The sequence below is a fragment of the Canis lupus genome, chromosome 3, assembly GCF_048164855.1.
Source record: "Canis lupus baileyi chromosome 3, mCanLup2.hap1, whole genome shotgun sequence".
In the NCBI taxonomy this organism is placed as follows: Eukaryota; Metazoa; Chordata; class Mammalia; order Carnivora; family Canidae; genus Canis; species Canis lupus.
Genome location: NC_132840.1, coordinates 44005387 through 44020112, shown reverse-complemented (window position 1 = coordinate 44020112; position 14726 = coordinate 44005387). Strand labels below are relative to the sequence as shown.

Sequence of the window (14726 nt, the reverse complement as noted above, 5' to 3'; positions counted from 1 at the left end):
GCAAAATAAAGGAAAATTGCAAACATATCCTCATGTTGTTTTAAGCCTCAAACTAAAAGCTCTATTGTAAGAACAACTATCATGATTCTCCTTTTATAAATGGGGGAACAGGCTTAAAATTTTCCTAGGTTTTATAAGTAGTAACAGTACCCCAGATGTTTGATATCAAGTCTCTAGGCACAGACATGCCACATCACCTGCCTAACAGACTTCTGGGGAAATGAAATAAGGTAAGTGTCCATATGTACCATTTATTATAAATAGCTATACAAGTTTAAGGTATTGTTAAAACTAAGCTTTAAATCCTCTAGACTTATTTTTAAGTCCTCTAGACATATTTTCCATTCATAAACATTTCTATTAGATCCCTATGAACTACCTTTCCTGTCCTGCACATCACAGTACAACGAATTAAATAAATGAGCGGATCACTGCTGCTTTAGAAATGATCCATGAGCTTAATTAAATATCTTAAACAAATGGATACATTTACATTTCATGAGGCCACTCTTTGAGGATCTTAGAAGAAAGAAACTATAATTAGACAAGATAGGTATAGTTGCACTGGTCAATGAAACTTGCTCCCCACTGAAAGAAACCCTGTTCTCAGGGCCCAACTGCTCATCCAAACCAAACAAACATCATCATCCCAGACTGTGTTCTCAATTGCAAATATGCATCAAAAGTCATAAGATACATAGTACTGCCATAATGAAGCCACAACATTTCCCTAACCAGAAAGAGAAACCGGCAAAAGGAAGAGTCCCTGCAACTTCTTCATACGGGGCTAGTTTGATCAAGCTGAAGAATCAATTCCTAACAACGATGCTTTAGAGATAACAATATTCTTAATAAAAATGTTTTCCCATTACAATGGCTTATCAATTCAATTCATTCTTCCCTAAACCTACTGGAAAAGTCTGATTTGGTGAAAAAGACAATCCTCAAAAATCCAAACTTACTACAGGCTGCCCTGTGTTTGTTACTGCTCCCATTAAACGACAGTCCCCTAAAGGCCATTCACTATTATATTCCCCACAGTGCTTAGCACAGTACCTGACACATAATGGACTCAGGAAATAGGTGTTGAATTTATGCTAGAATGTAATATACTTTAAAAACAAATTCCAGGGGGAATCCCTGGGTGGTTCAGCAGTTTGGCGCCTGCCTTTGGCCCAGGGCGCGATCCTGGGGTCCTGGGATCAAGTCCCACGTCGGGCTCTCTGCATGGAGCCTGCATCTCTCTCTGCCTGTGTTTCTGCCTCTGCCTCTCCCTCTCTCTCTCTATCATGAATAAATAAATAAAATATTCTTAAAAAATTAAAAAAATAAAAAAATAAAAACAAATTCCAATCTTAATTCTTATGAAAAGTGAAAAAATACAAAATTTCATATTTCTTTCATTTCCTAAAGGTGGGGCTCCTCCTCACTCGTTTGGAAATTGTTTATTCCATTTCAGTTATTTGTGTACATGCCCACTATGTTCCAGAAAGGATTATAGTGGCATCATTTGGAATGGATGAATCTTTTTTTTTTTTTTTTTTTTTTTTAAGATTTAAAGGCAATCACATCCAGTCAAAAGATGCTTTGGACTTTATCACAGATTTAGAAAATCATAAATCAGATACTTATGTACAATATCAATACCAAAGCTGTTAGAACCAAGAATCCCTCAGGTAATTTTAACTTTAATTTAGGATGGTCCTGAGAAAACACTCTACCAACACCTTATTCAACTTCAGTAAGAACTTGTATGGGTAAAACATGTTTTCAGGCCAGGACACTTGAACATCTGTAGACAATATTTTACCCCACTTATGGGGTCAGGAAAATAGGAAGTGGTAGTCCAGGAAGAGCCATTACACAATTAAAAGAAAAAAGCATTTATTTGCAATGCACAGGAATTAAATTCAGTTTGCTTTCATTCCTTCCCAAACAACCCAACATGAATCTTTCCTTTGGAGTCCTAAGTTGTCCAGTATATTAAAGTCACCAATGTGGAACAAACCACTGAGCCTTCAATTATAGATTATCTTTATGTAAACAACCCTCTGATCCTGGTTCCTTGAAAAGGTGAGCAAACAGCTATGATAATACCCCTGGTCCAACATACATATATTAAATAACTCTTTTGCTATGGATATGGCTAAAAGAGCATTCCAACAGAGAGAAATCCAACTTGTTAAAACGCTTTATAAAAAAAAACAAACAAAAAAAAAAAAAAGGCTGCAAGCCCAGATACAAAGTTTAGAGGCTTTTTCGTGTTCCTTCTATGCAAAGTTTATGAAACACTAATACACTCAATGCAAAAAAGATAATGATAAGACCAAAGCCAATAGCAGATGAAATAAATTTCATTGAACAAATCATAAATGCTATGTAAAAGACTTCTAGATAAAAATTCGCTCAAGGTAAAAATTGCTGAGGAAAGGTAACAGCATTAACCCTAGCCGACAGCCGGAGTTGGAAAGAGGCACGTCTTTACAGAATTGCAAACAACATCAGCATTACGAGGATAATAATTAGAATAAATACCGTCCGCAGGCTGCAAAAACAAGCAACGCACTTGGCTCCTTCACCTCTCCCCCTCATCCAGCTGGGTAGTGAAAGCAGCTGCCTCTCCCTGCCCTCCTTCCCAGCGGCTCCTCGCGCCACCCGCTCCCTTCTCGCGTCCACTCCTTCCCTCCCCTTTCGCCTCCTCTCCCCGCCCCCAGCTAGTGTATTCAGCAGCCCAGCGAGATTAAGAGGCGCTCGCTACGTCCCTGGGCCTCAGGACTGATCTAACGTTTCCTAGCTCCTTGAACTAGAGAAATTAGAGACGCAACACCCTGGTGGTATTAGATGCCTTCGCTCCATCCCGGCCCCTCCCAGGCCAAGGTGGGGGGCGGGGGGGGGTCGGGCTAGTGGAGTAGGAAGCCTCGGGAGGACCCGGCGGAGTCCAGCTGGGCGCACCCCGCCGCCAGCGCTACCTGAGCTGTCCATGGTGCTGGCGCGGTCTTGAGACTGCTGGGCGGGACTCCGCGCGGCTGCCGCCCCGGCGTTCACTCTCTGCTTGCCGCCACCCGCGCCGCTCCCCGCACTTAAGTCCCGGTTACTGTCCACCAGCTGCAAGGATTCATAACCATCGTTGCTGGTCTTTTTCCGGTAGCTCCCGAGGAGACTCATGGGCAAGCCCAGAGACCAGGGAAAAAATATCAACCTGGGAAACGAAGGGGGGGGTGGAAGGTGGAAAGGGCTAAAGGAGGAAATAAAAAAAGAAAAAAAAGAAAAAAAGAAAAAAAAAAAAAACCATCAAGTGTCCGACATGACGCAAAGAGGAGGGAAAGAGGGAGCAGCTAGCGGAGAGGAGCTGTGCGGGGCGAGCGGCGGAGCCACCGCCCTGGGCAGAGCGCAGCTCTGGGCACCCGGCGCGACCCAGAGAGAAAAAGAGGGCGCGGGCGGGAGGGCGAGCGGGCCCTGCGGAGCTCCCAGCCCCGGGCCAGCCACCCGCAGGCTGAGGAATGCCCGGAAGCAATCCTATAGGTGTCGCCGCGTCGCCCCGCCGCGCAGCAGGGCAGCTCCAAGCGCGGCTGGCCCACGGGGAGGGAAGAAAAGAGAGGGAGTGAGGGAGGGGAGATTCTGGAGCGGGAGGGGGGGAGGGGGGGCGGTAAATGGGGCGTGGTGGGAGGGGGAGGGGACTACTACGACCCGAGCAGAGAGTATTTTCGCGCGTCACGTAAAGAAGAAAGAGGCTGGGTGTCTCTGCTTCGTAAGCTTTGGGGACGGTGGGGGGGGGGGGTCTCTTGGTAAAATCCAGACACGCCCATTTTGTATAACTTAGCCTATATTTGCTGGAAGATTCGGCAAGTCAAAGCCACCCCGACGGTTACCGTCCTGGAGGGCTGACTTGTAACTTAACTGAATAGAAAAAGAACACATGTTAAACCTATGCTAGGGCAGAAAGGAACAGCAATTTCTTTCAAACCAGAAGGGGAATAATCCCCAAGAGCTGGCTATTCTAAGTAGGAGACCATTCCACCTAATGAGTAGATAGGACTGTTTCAGTAACTATGAACCAATAATTGGGGAGGGTGACCCCGGGGAAGAGATTGAATCAGGTGCAATTTCAGTTCTGACATCATTTACCTTGGGACCTGGAAAAAGGACTATACCACTCAGTTGGCTTGAAGGGATGGATGGTTAGGAGACGAGGATTTTTCTTTCCATTCTCTGGCTCCTCCCCCTTTTTCTTTCATAATTTTGAGAAAACAAAGAAAGCAGTCACTCATTATCAGAGGAGAATTAATCACCAAGGTAATCAAGCTGAAGGGCCAGAGCCCCTTTCTGGCAGAGAAGTCCCTTTCAAGACTGTGTACCTAATTTTATATTCATGATTTTGCCTTCTTATTCTTAAAGAGAACCCCAACATTGGATATTTCAAGACTTGCAAACACTGGACATAACTCTAAGTCTCAAAATGCAATTATCAAATGTTCATTTTCACTTGATATAAAAAGCATGCAGAAGTATCTATCCCTCATTTTTATCATTTCGAGTGAAATTGTGGTTTTTAAATGGTCCTTTTCCCTATTAGGATTTGGAATGACTATGTGAGGAGCTTTTCAAAAGTCATTTGGCAGAGTTTCATCACGCATCAGCAAGAAAAAAGTTCACATATGTAAAATTTGCTTAAGCCCATACACAAAGCCAGCATTTCTCTCTTTTCGCCTTTCATGGCTTTCTCGGTGTCATTTTGATCACTTAAGAACACAAAATCAAACAACAGCATCTAATAGGATTGGGTCCAAATCACTTGGGACCCAAAGAGTTTCCAGGAAATTCTAGCTCTATACCGGTCTATGTAAAATAAGTTGGATTGAGAGACATTTGCCTATTCAAGGATCACTCAAACGCAAATTCTTATAGGAAGAGGATGAATCAGTAGAGGCCAAGAATGCTAGTCTCCCCTCTGGGAAGACCTCAATTCGTTCACTGAAGATGTAACCTGACCCAAATCATAAATCGCAGTTAATGCTTATTTATAACAAGATCAAACAACTTGAGGGATAGCAGTTAAAACTGTAATACAATTTTAAACACAAATTTTATACTTTCAATTTTCCAAATCTGTCAGATTGAGTGATTTTTAGGTACTTGACTGAAACTGTACTCTGTAAAGTCTAGTAAATATTTTCAAATAACATTTTAAATAATCCTTTTCTGCATTTTTCCTTCTCTTTTAATTCATTACTGAGGCACAGAGAGAGTAAATGCCTAGTGTCCATCATGTGCCTCGGCAAATTCTGGATTTATAATCACTGGATTAAGAGAATTCAGAGATGACCATTTTTCAAAATTGAAAATTATTATTTTCAAAAAGAGTGCTTTCAGTTATTTTCATTCAACTGTTTTCAGAGCTGCAGACATATTGCTGGAAGAAATTAAGATGAAACATATGCCTTTATATTTTTTAATATCTATCTCCCCAGTTTGCAAATTTAAAGAAAAACTTGAATGGGCTAAAGAGGCCATTTAATTTTTTTCTTTACACTTAATTTAACATAATTAAAATTAATCAGAATAACTATTCATGACCTTACAAAATTAAGGATATAAAGAACACACACACACAAGAACACAAAAAGGTAGAAAACACAATAGCTGTTTTAACATACAATAGTCTAAAAAATAGTTTGGAGCTTAAATTGGAATATATACGAATTCTGACACTAACATTGTTTTTCTTATCCTAAAGATCACATTCATAATAAGTTCACTTATCCATGATGATCTTACTTTTCTACTCTATACAATAGAGCATAATAAAAATACCATCATTATATATAGTTGAAGAATTAAATTAGTACCTAACACATAGAGAATAAGTATTTAATGAATATTCACTGTTATTACTATGATTGGGCTGGCTTGTGCACAATTCTATCCTCAGTGCCCAATAGTCCTAGTTCTTCCCGTGGAAGATGCTCAATAAAGGATAAGTATTTTTTTCCAGTACTATACTAGTAGAAATTTGTCTTTGTGATTCTGAATGAGTATCCGTGCCTAACAAAGGGCACTGGTAAGATCCAAGGTGAACATTCAGAGCTAAACTATCCTGTTTTTTCCAATTTACTTTATTTCAAGAATACTACATCACAGAGCAGAGCCAAAGGATTAGGTGCCCTCTTTGGGGGAGAGTATTCTTTCCCTTTGCCTTTTCAATTGCTGACTTCAGTCACTTCTAAACTTGGCAAAGGTTACTCACACTGAGGAATGTTCAGGCTCTATTCCTACCCATCCCTTCCACCCCCAAAATACTCTCCCATCACAACAGATGTCACACTATTTTTGTGGTGCGGGGTAGGAGAAGATGAATAAATGCCATGACCCATCTGGATTATGATCTGTGCTTTTTAATTTCCAGGAACTATAACACAGCGGTTAAAACTCAGGTTCTGGAATGATATTTCCTAGGACTGAACCCTATTTCCGCAGACCCTTTTAGCTCTATGACCTTAGGCAAGTTACTTGACTTCTCTGCCTCACTTTTCTCCTTTGTAAAATGAGCATAATAGTACCACCAGGGACGCCTGGGTGGCTCAGCAGTTGGGTGTCTGCCTTTGGCTCAGGGAGTGATCCCAGAGTCCTGGGATCAAATCAAGTCCCACATGGTGGGGCGGGGGGGGGCGCTTCTGCCATGGAGCCTGCTTCTCCCTCTGCCTGTGTCTCTGCCTCTTTCTCTCTCTGTCCTTCATGAATAAATAAATAAATAAAATCTTAATAAAAGAAAAAAAAGAATAGTACCATCAGAATAAGGCTGTAAGTGAAAATTAAATCAGTACCTAACATATAGTAAATGCTTAACAAATAGTTACCACTATTGTTCTAGTATTTTTAGAAGGAAAGTAACATTTTTTCATGTAATTTCCTATCTGTAAATTAGGCTAAAATCTGTCCTGCCTAACTTAAGAAATTTATTATGATGATGTATAATATAAAAGCATTATGTATAATGTAGAGTGATTGTTCTGCCTTGAGGTTTTACATATTTCATACATCTCTTATTAGATTTTAGACTCCTTGAGAACAAAAATCCGTATTTTGCTCATGTCTATATCCCTCCTGATACCCAAAAGAGCACCGTACACTCATGAGACATCGAGTAAATATCTACTGAATAAATAAATAAATAAATAAATAAATAAGTAAATAAAATGTATTAATAATCACCTAGTCTAGTGATTTTTTTAAAAAACTATGTTGTGGTCTACTATTAGATTATAAAATAAAATTAGAAATTCATAACCATTATTTTATTTTATTTTTAAAGATTTTATTTATTTACTCATGAGAGACACAGAAAGAGGCAGAGACATAGACAGAGGGAGAAGCAGGCTCCATGCAGGGAGCCCGACTTGGGACTCGATCCCAGGACTCCAGGATCATGCCCTGGGCCAAAGGCGGGCACTAAACCACCTAGGCATCCCTCATAACCATTATTTTAATATAAATGAACTAGGTCAGAAAACATCAGTTTTTGGCATCTGGTAAGATATTGTTTCCTGAACTATTGAGATTGTGTGGTGAAAGTGCGCGTGTATTTCTCCTCAATAATGACATCAATGTATTTCTTACAAGTACAAGTTACAAATGTTTGAACGTCTATGTATAGCAAAGTCTCCAGTACCAAGAGGTCCTAGGGTTCCCAATTGTGAATGTCCTACACATTGTGACATCTGAACTCACTCGGATACATAACTGGACAACAAAGAGTTCTGGCTAACCAGACAATAAATGAAAACAGAATTGCTCTGTTCTCTCTGTCACAAAAGGCAAAAATTATTATGTATGATCGGGTTTCTAAAATGCACTTCTTCGATTTTATGCTTTAATATAAATCAATGAATAGCACTGAAACTTTCTTTGGCAACATGCCTCAGGTACATAATTTAGATTATGTCCTTACTGAAGAAAAGTCTATGGATATAGACAATGTGAAGTGCTCAAACTGGGGACAAACAGGCCATATCTGGCCCCCAAACTTGTTTTGTCTGCCCTGTACTTTTTTAAAAAAGACTTTTATTTATTTATTTGAGAGGGAGAGAGAGCAAGCACAGAGGGAGGAGAAGAGGCAGAGGAAGAAGAAGACTCCCTGCTGAGCAGGAAGCCTGATGTGGGGCTCAATCCCAGGACCCCAAGATCATGACCTGAGCCAAAGGCAGACACTGAACCTACTGAGCCACCCAGGGGCTCCCTGTACTTTTTCTTTTAATTGTAAACTTAAATATCTCCACAGAAGGTTCAGAGGCTCCAACTTGAGTGGCATAGTTCACCACCACTTTCCCATATGAAACATCCAACCTACTCCACTCATTCCTTGTCAGTCAACCCTTGCAGGCATTTGAATTTGAGACCTCTGGTGTAGTGGCCAAAACTGGAGGAATAACAACACCAAGACAGATGCCAAAAGCCACATCTTTAGGCCACCATCCAAAAGAAAGAGCAACAGGCTGGAATCCTCTCCTGACTCGATTATTAATCAGCAGAGTGGCCTTGATAATCATTCTCTTCTTAGCAGTAAAATTGAAGGTGTTGGATTACAGCATTCCCTCTAGTTCTCAAATTTTTCTATCCTTCTCAAAACTTGAGTTGTCATTTCCTTCCTTCTCCAAAGGAAGCCCAGAGGGAAAAACTATGACCATTTAAGTACTTCAGTTCTAAGTCCCAGTCAATCAAGGTTTTACTAGAGAGCACATACTTAAGTAGTGGCAGCTGTCAAGAGTTGCACATAGAGCAATACACAAGAGACATGAGGGAATGTGCTGGAAAAACAGAGTGAGCTGATAATATTTAGCAAAGGAAAACCTCAACTATTCCTACAATATTTCCTTAGAAATGAGCTTGTCTGTTCCCAGTGCCTGGCGGAGTGTTGGGTTTCCCACAAGATGAGACAAATTTTCCAGGCAGGGCATATTTTTTAAGGTAACTCAATATCCCAAAACATGTGCCTCCTTGAATCTCTAACAGTCATAAAAAAATAAAAAATAAAAAAAAAAAACAAAAAACTGCCATTAGTTTACTTTCCATTTGCCAGGTACCTTACCTACCTTAACTGTCATCTTCTCAACAACCCCATGAAGACACAACCCCTTTTGTGAGGCACACTAGGAGAGGTTAAATAACTTGCCTAAGCTCATACAGCTAGCTGTCATTTAGTATTTAAAATCACATCTTTCCAATTATACTTTGTCTACTTCAGCAGCCTGAGGAGGCAATTCCAGTGGTCAACATGAATGCTGTATGACATGTGGGTCATTTCTTGGATGTGACCTAAGCGTGGCCAGTGAAAAATAGTTTGGGCACTTTATGGGAATTACCCTTGCTTTACTCCCCAGGTGGTAGGTTCTGTTCAGAGAAACCTAAAAGGTTTTAATTTATATGGATTCCCAATAGGCAATCTTGTTTTGTAACTATCTGGCTTAGAGGACTTTTTATGTTGTGCTCTTGAAAATTGATACTTGTCTACTCTTTGGCCTAATTTTAATCACTAGAAGGAAAAATAATCTTTATATTCATTAAATGCAAGCCCCCCAGCTTTCAGAGAAGCTTGGCCCCTGTTGTGTATGTGTATAAATATGTATGTATGCAGATTACAAAGACATCAAGGCATGGTGGAAAAACCACTAGCTTTGGGAAAAAATACAACTGTGTTTGAGTTCTGGCCTGCCACATGCAAGTTTTCTATCTTTTCCCTGTTTCCCACCCAAAGCCACATTCCCTCTCAATAAAGTTGAGGAGATACTTGTTCTACCTCATAGAATCAAATGAAATAAGGTCCATGAGAGCACATAATAAACACTAAAGCCCTGCTCAAATGCTGCATTTCATCAAATCTAAGAAATCATACATTTTTAGTCACAGCATCAAGAAAAATATACTACTGATGATATATATACATGGAGTATTCTCAATTTTAAGATGATTAGGAGTGTCCAGGTGGCTTAGTAGGTTAAGCATCTGCCTTAAGCTCAGGTCATGATCCCAGGGTCCTGGGATCGAGCTCCACATCAGGCTCCCTGTTCAGGGGAGAGCCTGCTTCTCCCTCTCCCTCTGCCACTCTCTCTGCTTGTGCTCTCTTGCTCTCTTTCAAATAAATAAATAAAATCTTTAAAAAAAATAAGATGCGTACAGATACATAAATGTTAATATATTAAAAATTGTCTTAGAATTGATGAAACAAATTTTATTATTTGACTACTTGTTAATCTGAGAATATTATTTGTCTATTTATAATTCAGGTATTTTGAGCAACTCTGGTAAAGACAACATTCATCATATTTACCAGGCCTACCATAGTGCCTGCCAAGTAATAGATGTTCAGTATCTAATTGAATGAAAATGCAAAAAAAGTTATTTCAGAAGCCATCTTTAGCTTACAGAAAAATTCACCATGGGTTTCTTTAGTAAGCTCATTTAAAATGCTGTTCCATTTGTGAACATTCAACTTACCCTTGACTTTTCAAGGACATGCTCATGGTTTAACGATGTTACACCTACATTACCATTTCAAGAGTAACTCATGGAAGCACATGTCTCTTTCATTTGTCATTTTATAAGCAAGGAAACCAGCTTTTCAAATGGACAGACTCTGACAGACTACCATAAACTGGCCCTGTGTTCAACTGCTTTCAATATTGGGAATAACAAACTGAAAATATTCATGTGGTAATTAGTTCCCCAAAGTCAGGTACAAATCTACACAGAAGGGACACCTGGGTGGCTCAGCGGTTGGGCATCTGCCTTTGGCGCAGAGGTGATCACAGAGTCCCGGGACCGAGTCCCACATTGGGCTTCCTGCACGGAGCCTGCTTTTCCCTCTGCCTGTCTCTGGCTCTCTCTGCCTCTCTCTCTCTCTCTCTCTCTTTCTTTCTGTGTCTCTCATGAATAAACAAATAAAATCTTAAAAAAAAAAATCTTGGGCAGCCCCTGTGGCACAGCGGTTTAGCGCCGCCTGCAGCCAGGGCGAGATCCTGGGGACCCAGGATCGTGTCCCATGTTGGGCTCCCGCATAGAACCTGCTTCTCTCTCTGCCTCTCTCTCTGTGTGTCTCAATAAATAAATAAAATCTTTTTTAAAAAATCTACACAGAAGTGAAAGTTTCCCTAAATCTCAGACGTTCCCATGTTTTGCTCTGAGCTCATTTTATATGATTTTATCTTTAAGATGTTTAAAATGTAGTTTCTTATTCTCTGTAACCCCTTTGTGCAAAGGTTGAGCCCTAGAGCATGTGGCAGATCCTATATGACAGTGATGAGAAAGACAATGATCACCTCAGCTACAGGCGGAATCAATTCTTGGGGTGCTGAGTCTCCAGGGCACCAAACCACCATTACTCATTTGACCACAACTCCTTAAAGGGAAAGAATTAGCATTTCCTGAGCACTAAATTAAGTTCCTGGGCTTTTATTTTTTGTTTTTTTGTGGGTTTTTTTAGATCTATTTACCTATTTAAATCCAAAAGGTGTTTTGAGAAGGATTACCATACCCATTTTATACCCATGGAGACCAGATCCCCAATATTCCTTTCCGCCTGTTATGCTAACAGAACACTTAATCTTTAGCTGGGCACATGGCCATATAGAATCACAAATCTATTTCTCAATATCAATGCAGTCTGAAACATTTTAAGCCCTTAAAGTTGATACAGAACTTAGAGCAGGGGCCCCTGGGTGGCTCAGTTGGTTGAGCATCCGACTCTTGATTTCAGCTCAGGTCATGATCTCAGGGTCATTGAATCGAGCCAGAGCCACACATCGGGCTCTGTGTTGGGTGTGAAGCCTGCTTGAGATTCTCTCTCTGACCCCCACTGGGCTTACATACTCTCTTCTATCACTCTCTTTCTCTAAAAAAATAAAAATAAAAATAAAAATAAAAATAAAAATAACTTTTTTAAAAAAGAAAGCATAGTGTCAGTGCTGATGATACAGTAGCTCTGAGTCTATTTCAGTATGACCAAATGACACTCTGATTCTTTCTCCATTTGTGCTAAAAGTAATAAGGAAGTAAGGTAATAAATCAGAGTATTTTTATTTTATTATTCTATCTTTTTGCTTTCTATTATGGAAATTTTCAAACATATACAATTATGACAATTATATAATGGATCCCTTTGTACCCATCATTCAGCATCAACAATTACCAAGTTACAGACAACCATGTTTTGTATGTATGAACCCCTAACTACCTTTTTTCCTTTTTTTTAAAGATTTTATCTATTTAGTTGAGACAGAGACAGAGACAGAGAGAGAGAGCACAGGCTGGGAGGAGGGTCAGAGGGAGAGGGAGAGGCAGACTCTCCACTGAGCAGGAAGCCCAAAGCAGGGCCCGATGCAAGTACCCTGAGATAATGACCTAAGCCAAAGGCAGATGCTTATCTGACTGAGCCACCCAGGTGCCTCTCCTAACTACCCTTTTAGCAAATTCTAGACTTTGTATCATTTCATCAGCAAACATCTCTGTATGCAGCACTTTAATTTTTGGAACATAACATCAGATTTCATTACATTGGAAGAGGGCAAAGTGCCATCCCACTGTATCTGAGAAATGAAAGTCATCCACCAGTTCCCTTTCAGGAGACTGTCAGAGGATCCTGCATAACCTTTCTGTTTCCACATTTCCCAGGGAAATAATGTATCATCCATTCAGCTTCCTGCCCACTCTCCATCTCCACAAAACCTACCTTTTCAAGTACTGGCCATAATCTTAGTTGCGCCTTGCTACTTGAGAGATCTGGAAATCAGCATGGATTAAGTTTTCCCAGGATAGCAGAAATTCATGGACTATTAAAATTGGAAGGAGCTATAAAGGGTAGACTATCCCTTTCAATTTAAAGATAAGAATATTGAGACAGGGAAGTGAGCAAATTGATTCACTTCTGAGTTTTCTAAAATGCAAATCCAATTAATTATGTGACTCAACTACTTAAAACCATTTAAGGGCTGCCCATTGCCCACAGTCTAAGGTATTTAACATAACAAACCCTTCACATTCTAAGATAAACTACTTCCCTCTGGAGACCCAGCCCTCACCATTTCCCCTTCCCCACATCCTCTTTCTAAGTCTAGACATAAAGCTTCTTTATGATCCCTTGTCTAGCCAACTCCTGCTTGCCCTTCAGATCTCAGCATAGACAACACTTTCCCAAGGAATCCATCAAAGTTCTCAAAACCAAGTCACATAATTCTGTGTGTCCCACAGCACATTGTACATCTTCTAACATAGCACTTATAATACATTACTTTGAAATTTCCTGTTTGATGTATGACTTCCCACATCAGATTATAAGCTTCATGATGGTATGGCCATGTTTGGTCTAACTCTATGCCTGACACAATGCAAATACAGGATATATACTTGCTAAATAGATGAATGACCACTGCCACTGGGAAGAGTCCATGAAAGACATTAAGGGAAAGTTGCTCTGTATAATGTCTAGCACTCAATGAAGGTTAGTCATTGAATTTCTTACTACACATAAGGGACTGGCTGGCATTCTGACCAGTCAGAGCTCTTAATATTCCTATTCCAAGTATTTTACTTAATATGAATTCAGCCAATAAAGCTATACTTTACTGCTAGTTTCCTATGTAAATAAAATTATTTCTACTGGGTTGGGAAAACACACAGATTTATAGCATCTTGAAATCATTTCTGCTTGAAATTTACTTTTTGACCTGAGTAGAGGATTCACACACTCCAGACCATCCTTCTGAAAGACTCACAAATCATCATTTTTGAAGAATATTTCCTTTGGGCCATATATTGTTTATGAATCACTGAAGATGGCTCTTTCATCTTCCCTCCGAAATCACTATGCCCATATTGTATAGACTATAGGAAATCATGTGTTGGTGAAAAATGACATGGGAAAGTTCTCAAAAGAAATAGACAATTGGTTGCACAACTCTGAATGTACTAAAGACCACTGAATGATACACTTTAAATGGGTGAATTGCATGGTACATAAATTAGGTCTCAATAAAGCTCTTGCAAAAAAATTAATATGAGAGATGTTAAGTTATTAATAGGATATGATGATTTTAATAGCTAATATGTATTAATATAATCAACATAACAGCTAACATTTATTAATATAAATATAACAGCTAACATTCGTTAGTATGATAAATACAGTAGCTAATATTTATTGATATGAAGTAGGCAATACGTACCTCCCAAAAAAAAAAAAAGGTATATAATCAGAAATTACTCAGGAGTGCCTGGGTAGCTCAGTTAAGCATCTGCCCTCAGCTTAGGTCATGACTCCAGGGTCCTGGGATTGAGCCCCACATCAGGCTCTCTGTTTAGCAGGACCCTGTTTCTCCCTCTCCCTCATATATGAATCATATATATAACTTTTAAATGTCTAATAGCCACATTTTTAAAAAACAAGAAACAAGTGAATTAATTTGAATATATTTTATTTACTTCAATGAGCACAAAATATTGCCATTTCAACATATAGTCTATAGGAAAAAGTAATCCGTGAGATACTTAATGTTTTTTTCATAGTAAGTCTTCAAAATCCAGGATATATTTTACACTTACAGCACATCGTTTACAGCACATCTCAATTTAGGTAAGTCACATTTCAAGTGCTCAAAGGCCACTCAGTGCTAGTGGCTACTGCATTAGTGCAGATATAAACTGTCCATCAATCTCCACAATTACCTCTAAGAAGACTGAAG

At 39.6% G+C, this 14726-nt stretch overlaps 1 protein-coding gene across 6 annotated transcripts in view; it reads right to left on the bottom strand.

Annotated features, from left to right (window-relative positions):
• The window catches only part of DNAJC6 (DnaJ heat shock protein family (Hsp40) member C6), a 138833-nt gene that overhangs the window by 90718 nt on the left and 33389 nt on the right, over positions 1-14726 (bottom strand). For 2 of the 6 annotated variants that reach the window (XM_072820634.1, XM_072820635.1), the window contains exon 2: positions 2970-3235. The exons of 3 other annotated variants lie outside the window; for them this stretch is intronic. In XM_072820634.1, coding sequence (XP_072676735.1) covers positions 2970-3165 — 196 coding nt within the window. In that variant the 5' untranslated portion in view covers positions 3166-3235. Of the gene's footprint in view, positions 1-2535; positions 2554-2969; positions 3236-14726 lie in introns of those variants that run through there. One more of the 6 variants, XM_072820640.1, reaches the window with a different exon arrangement.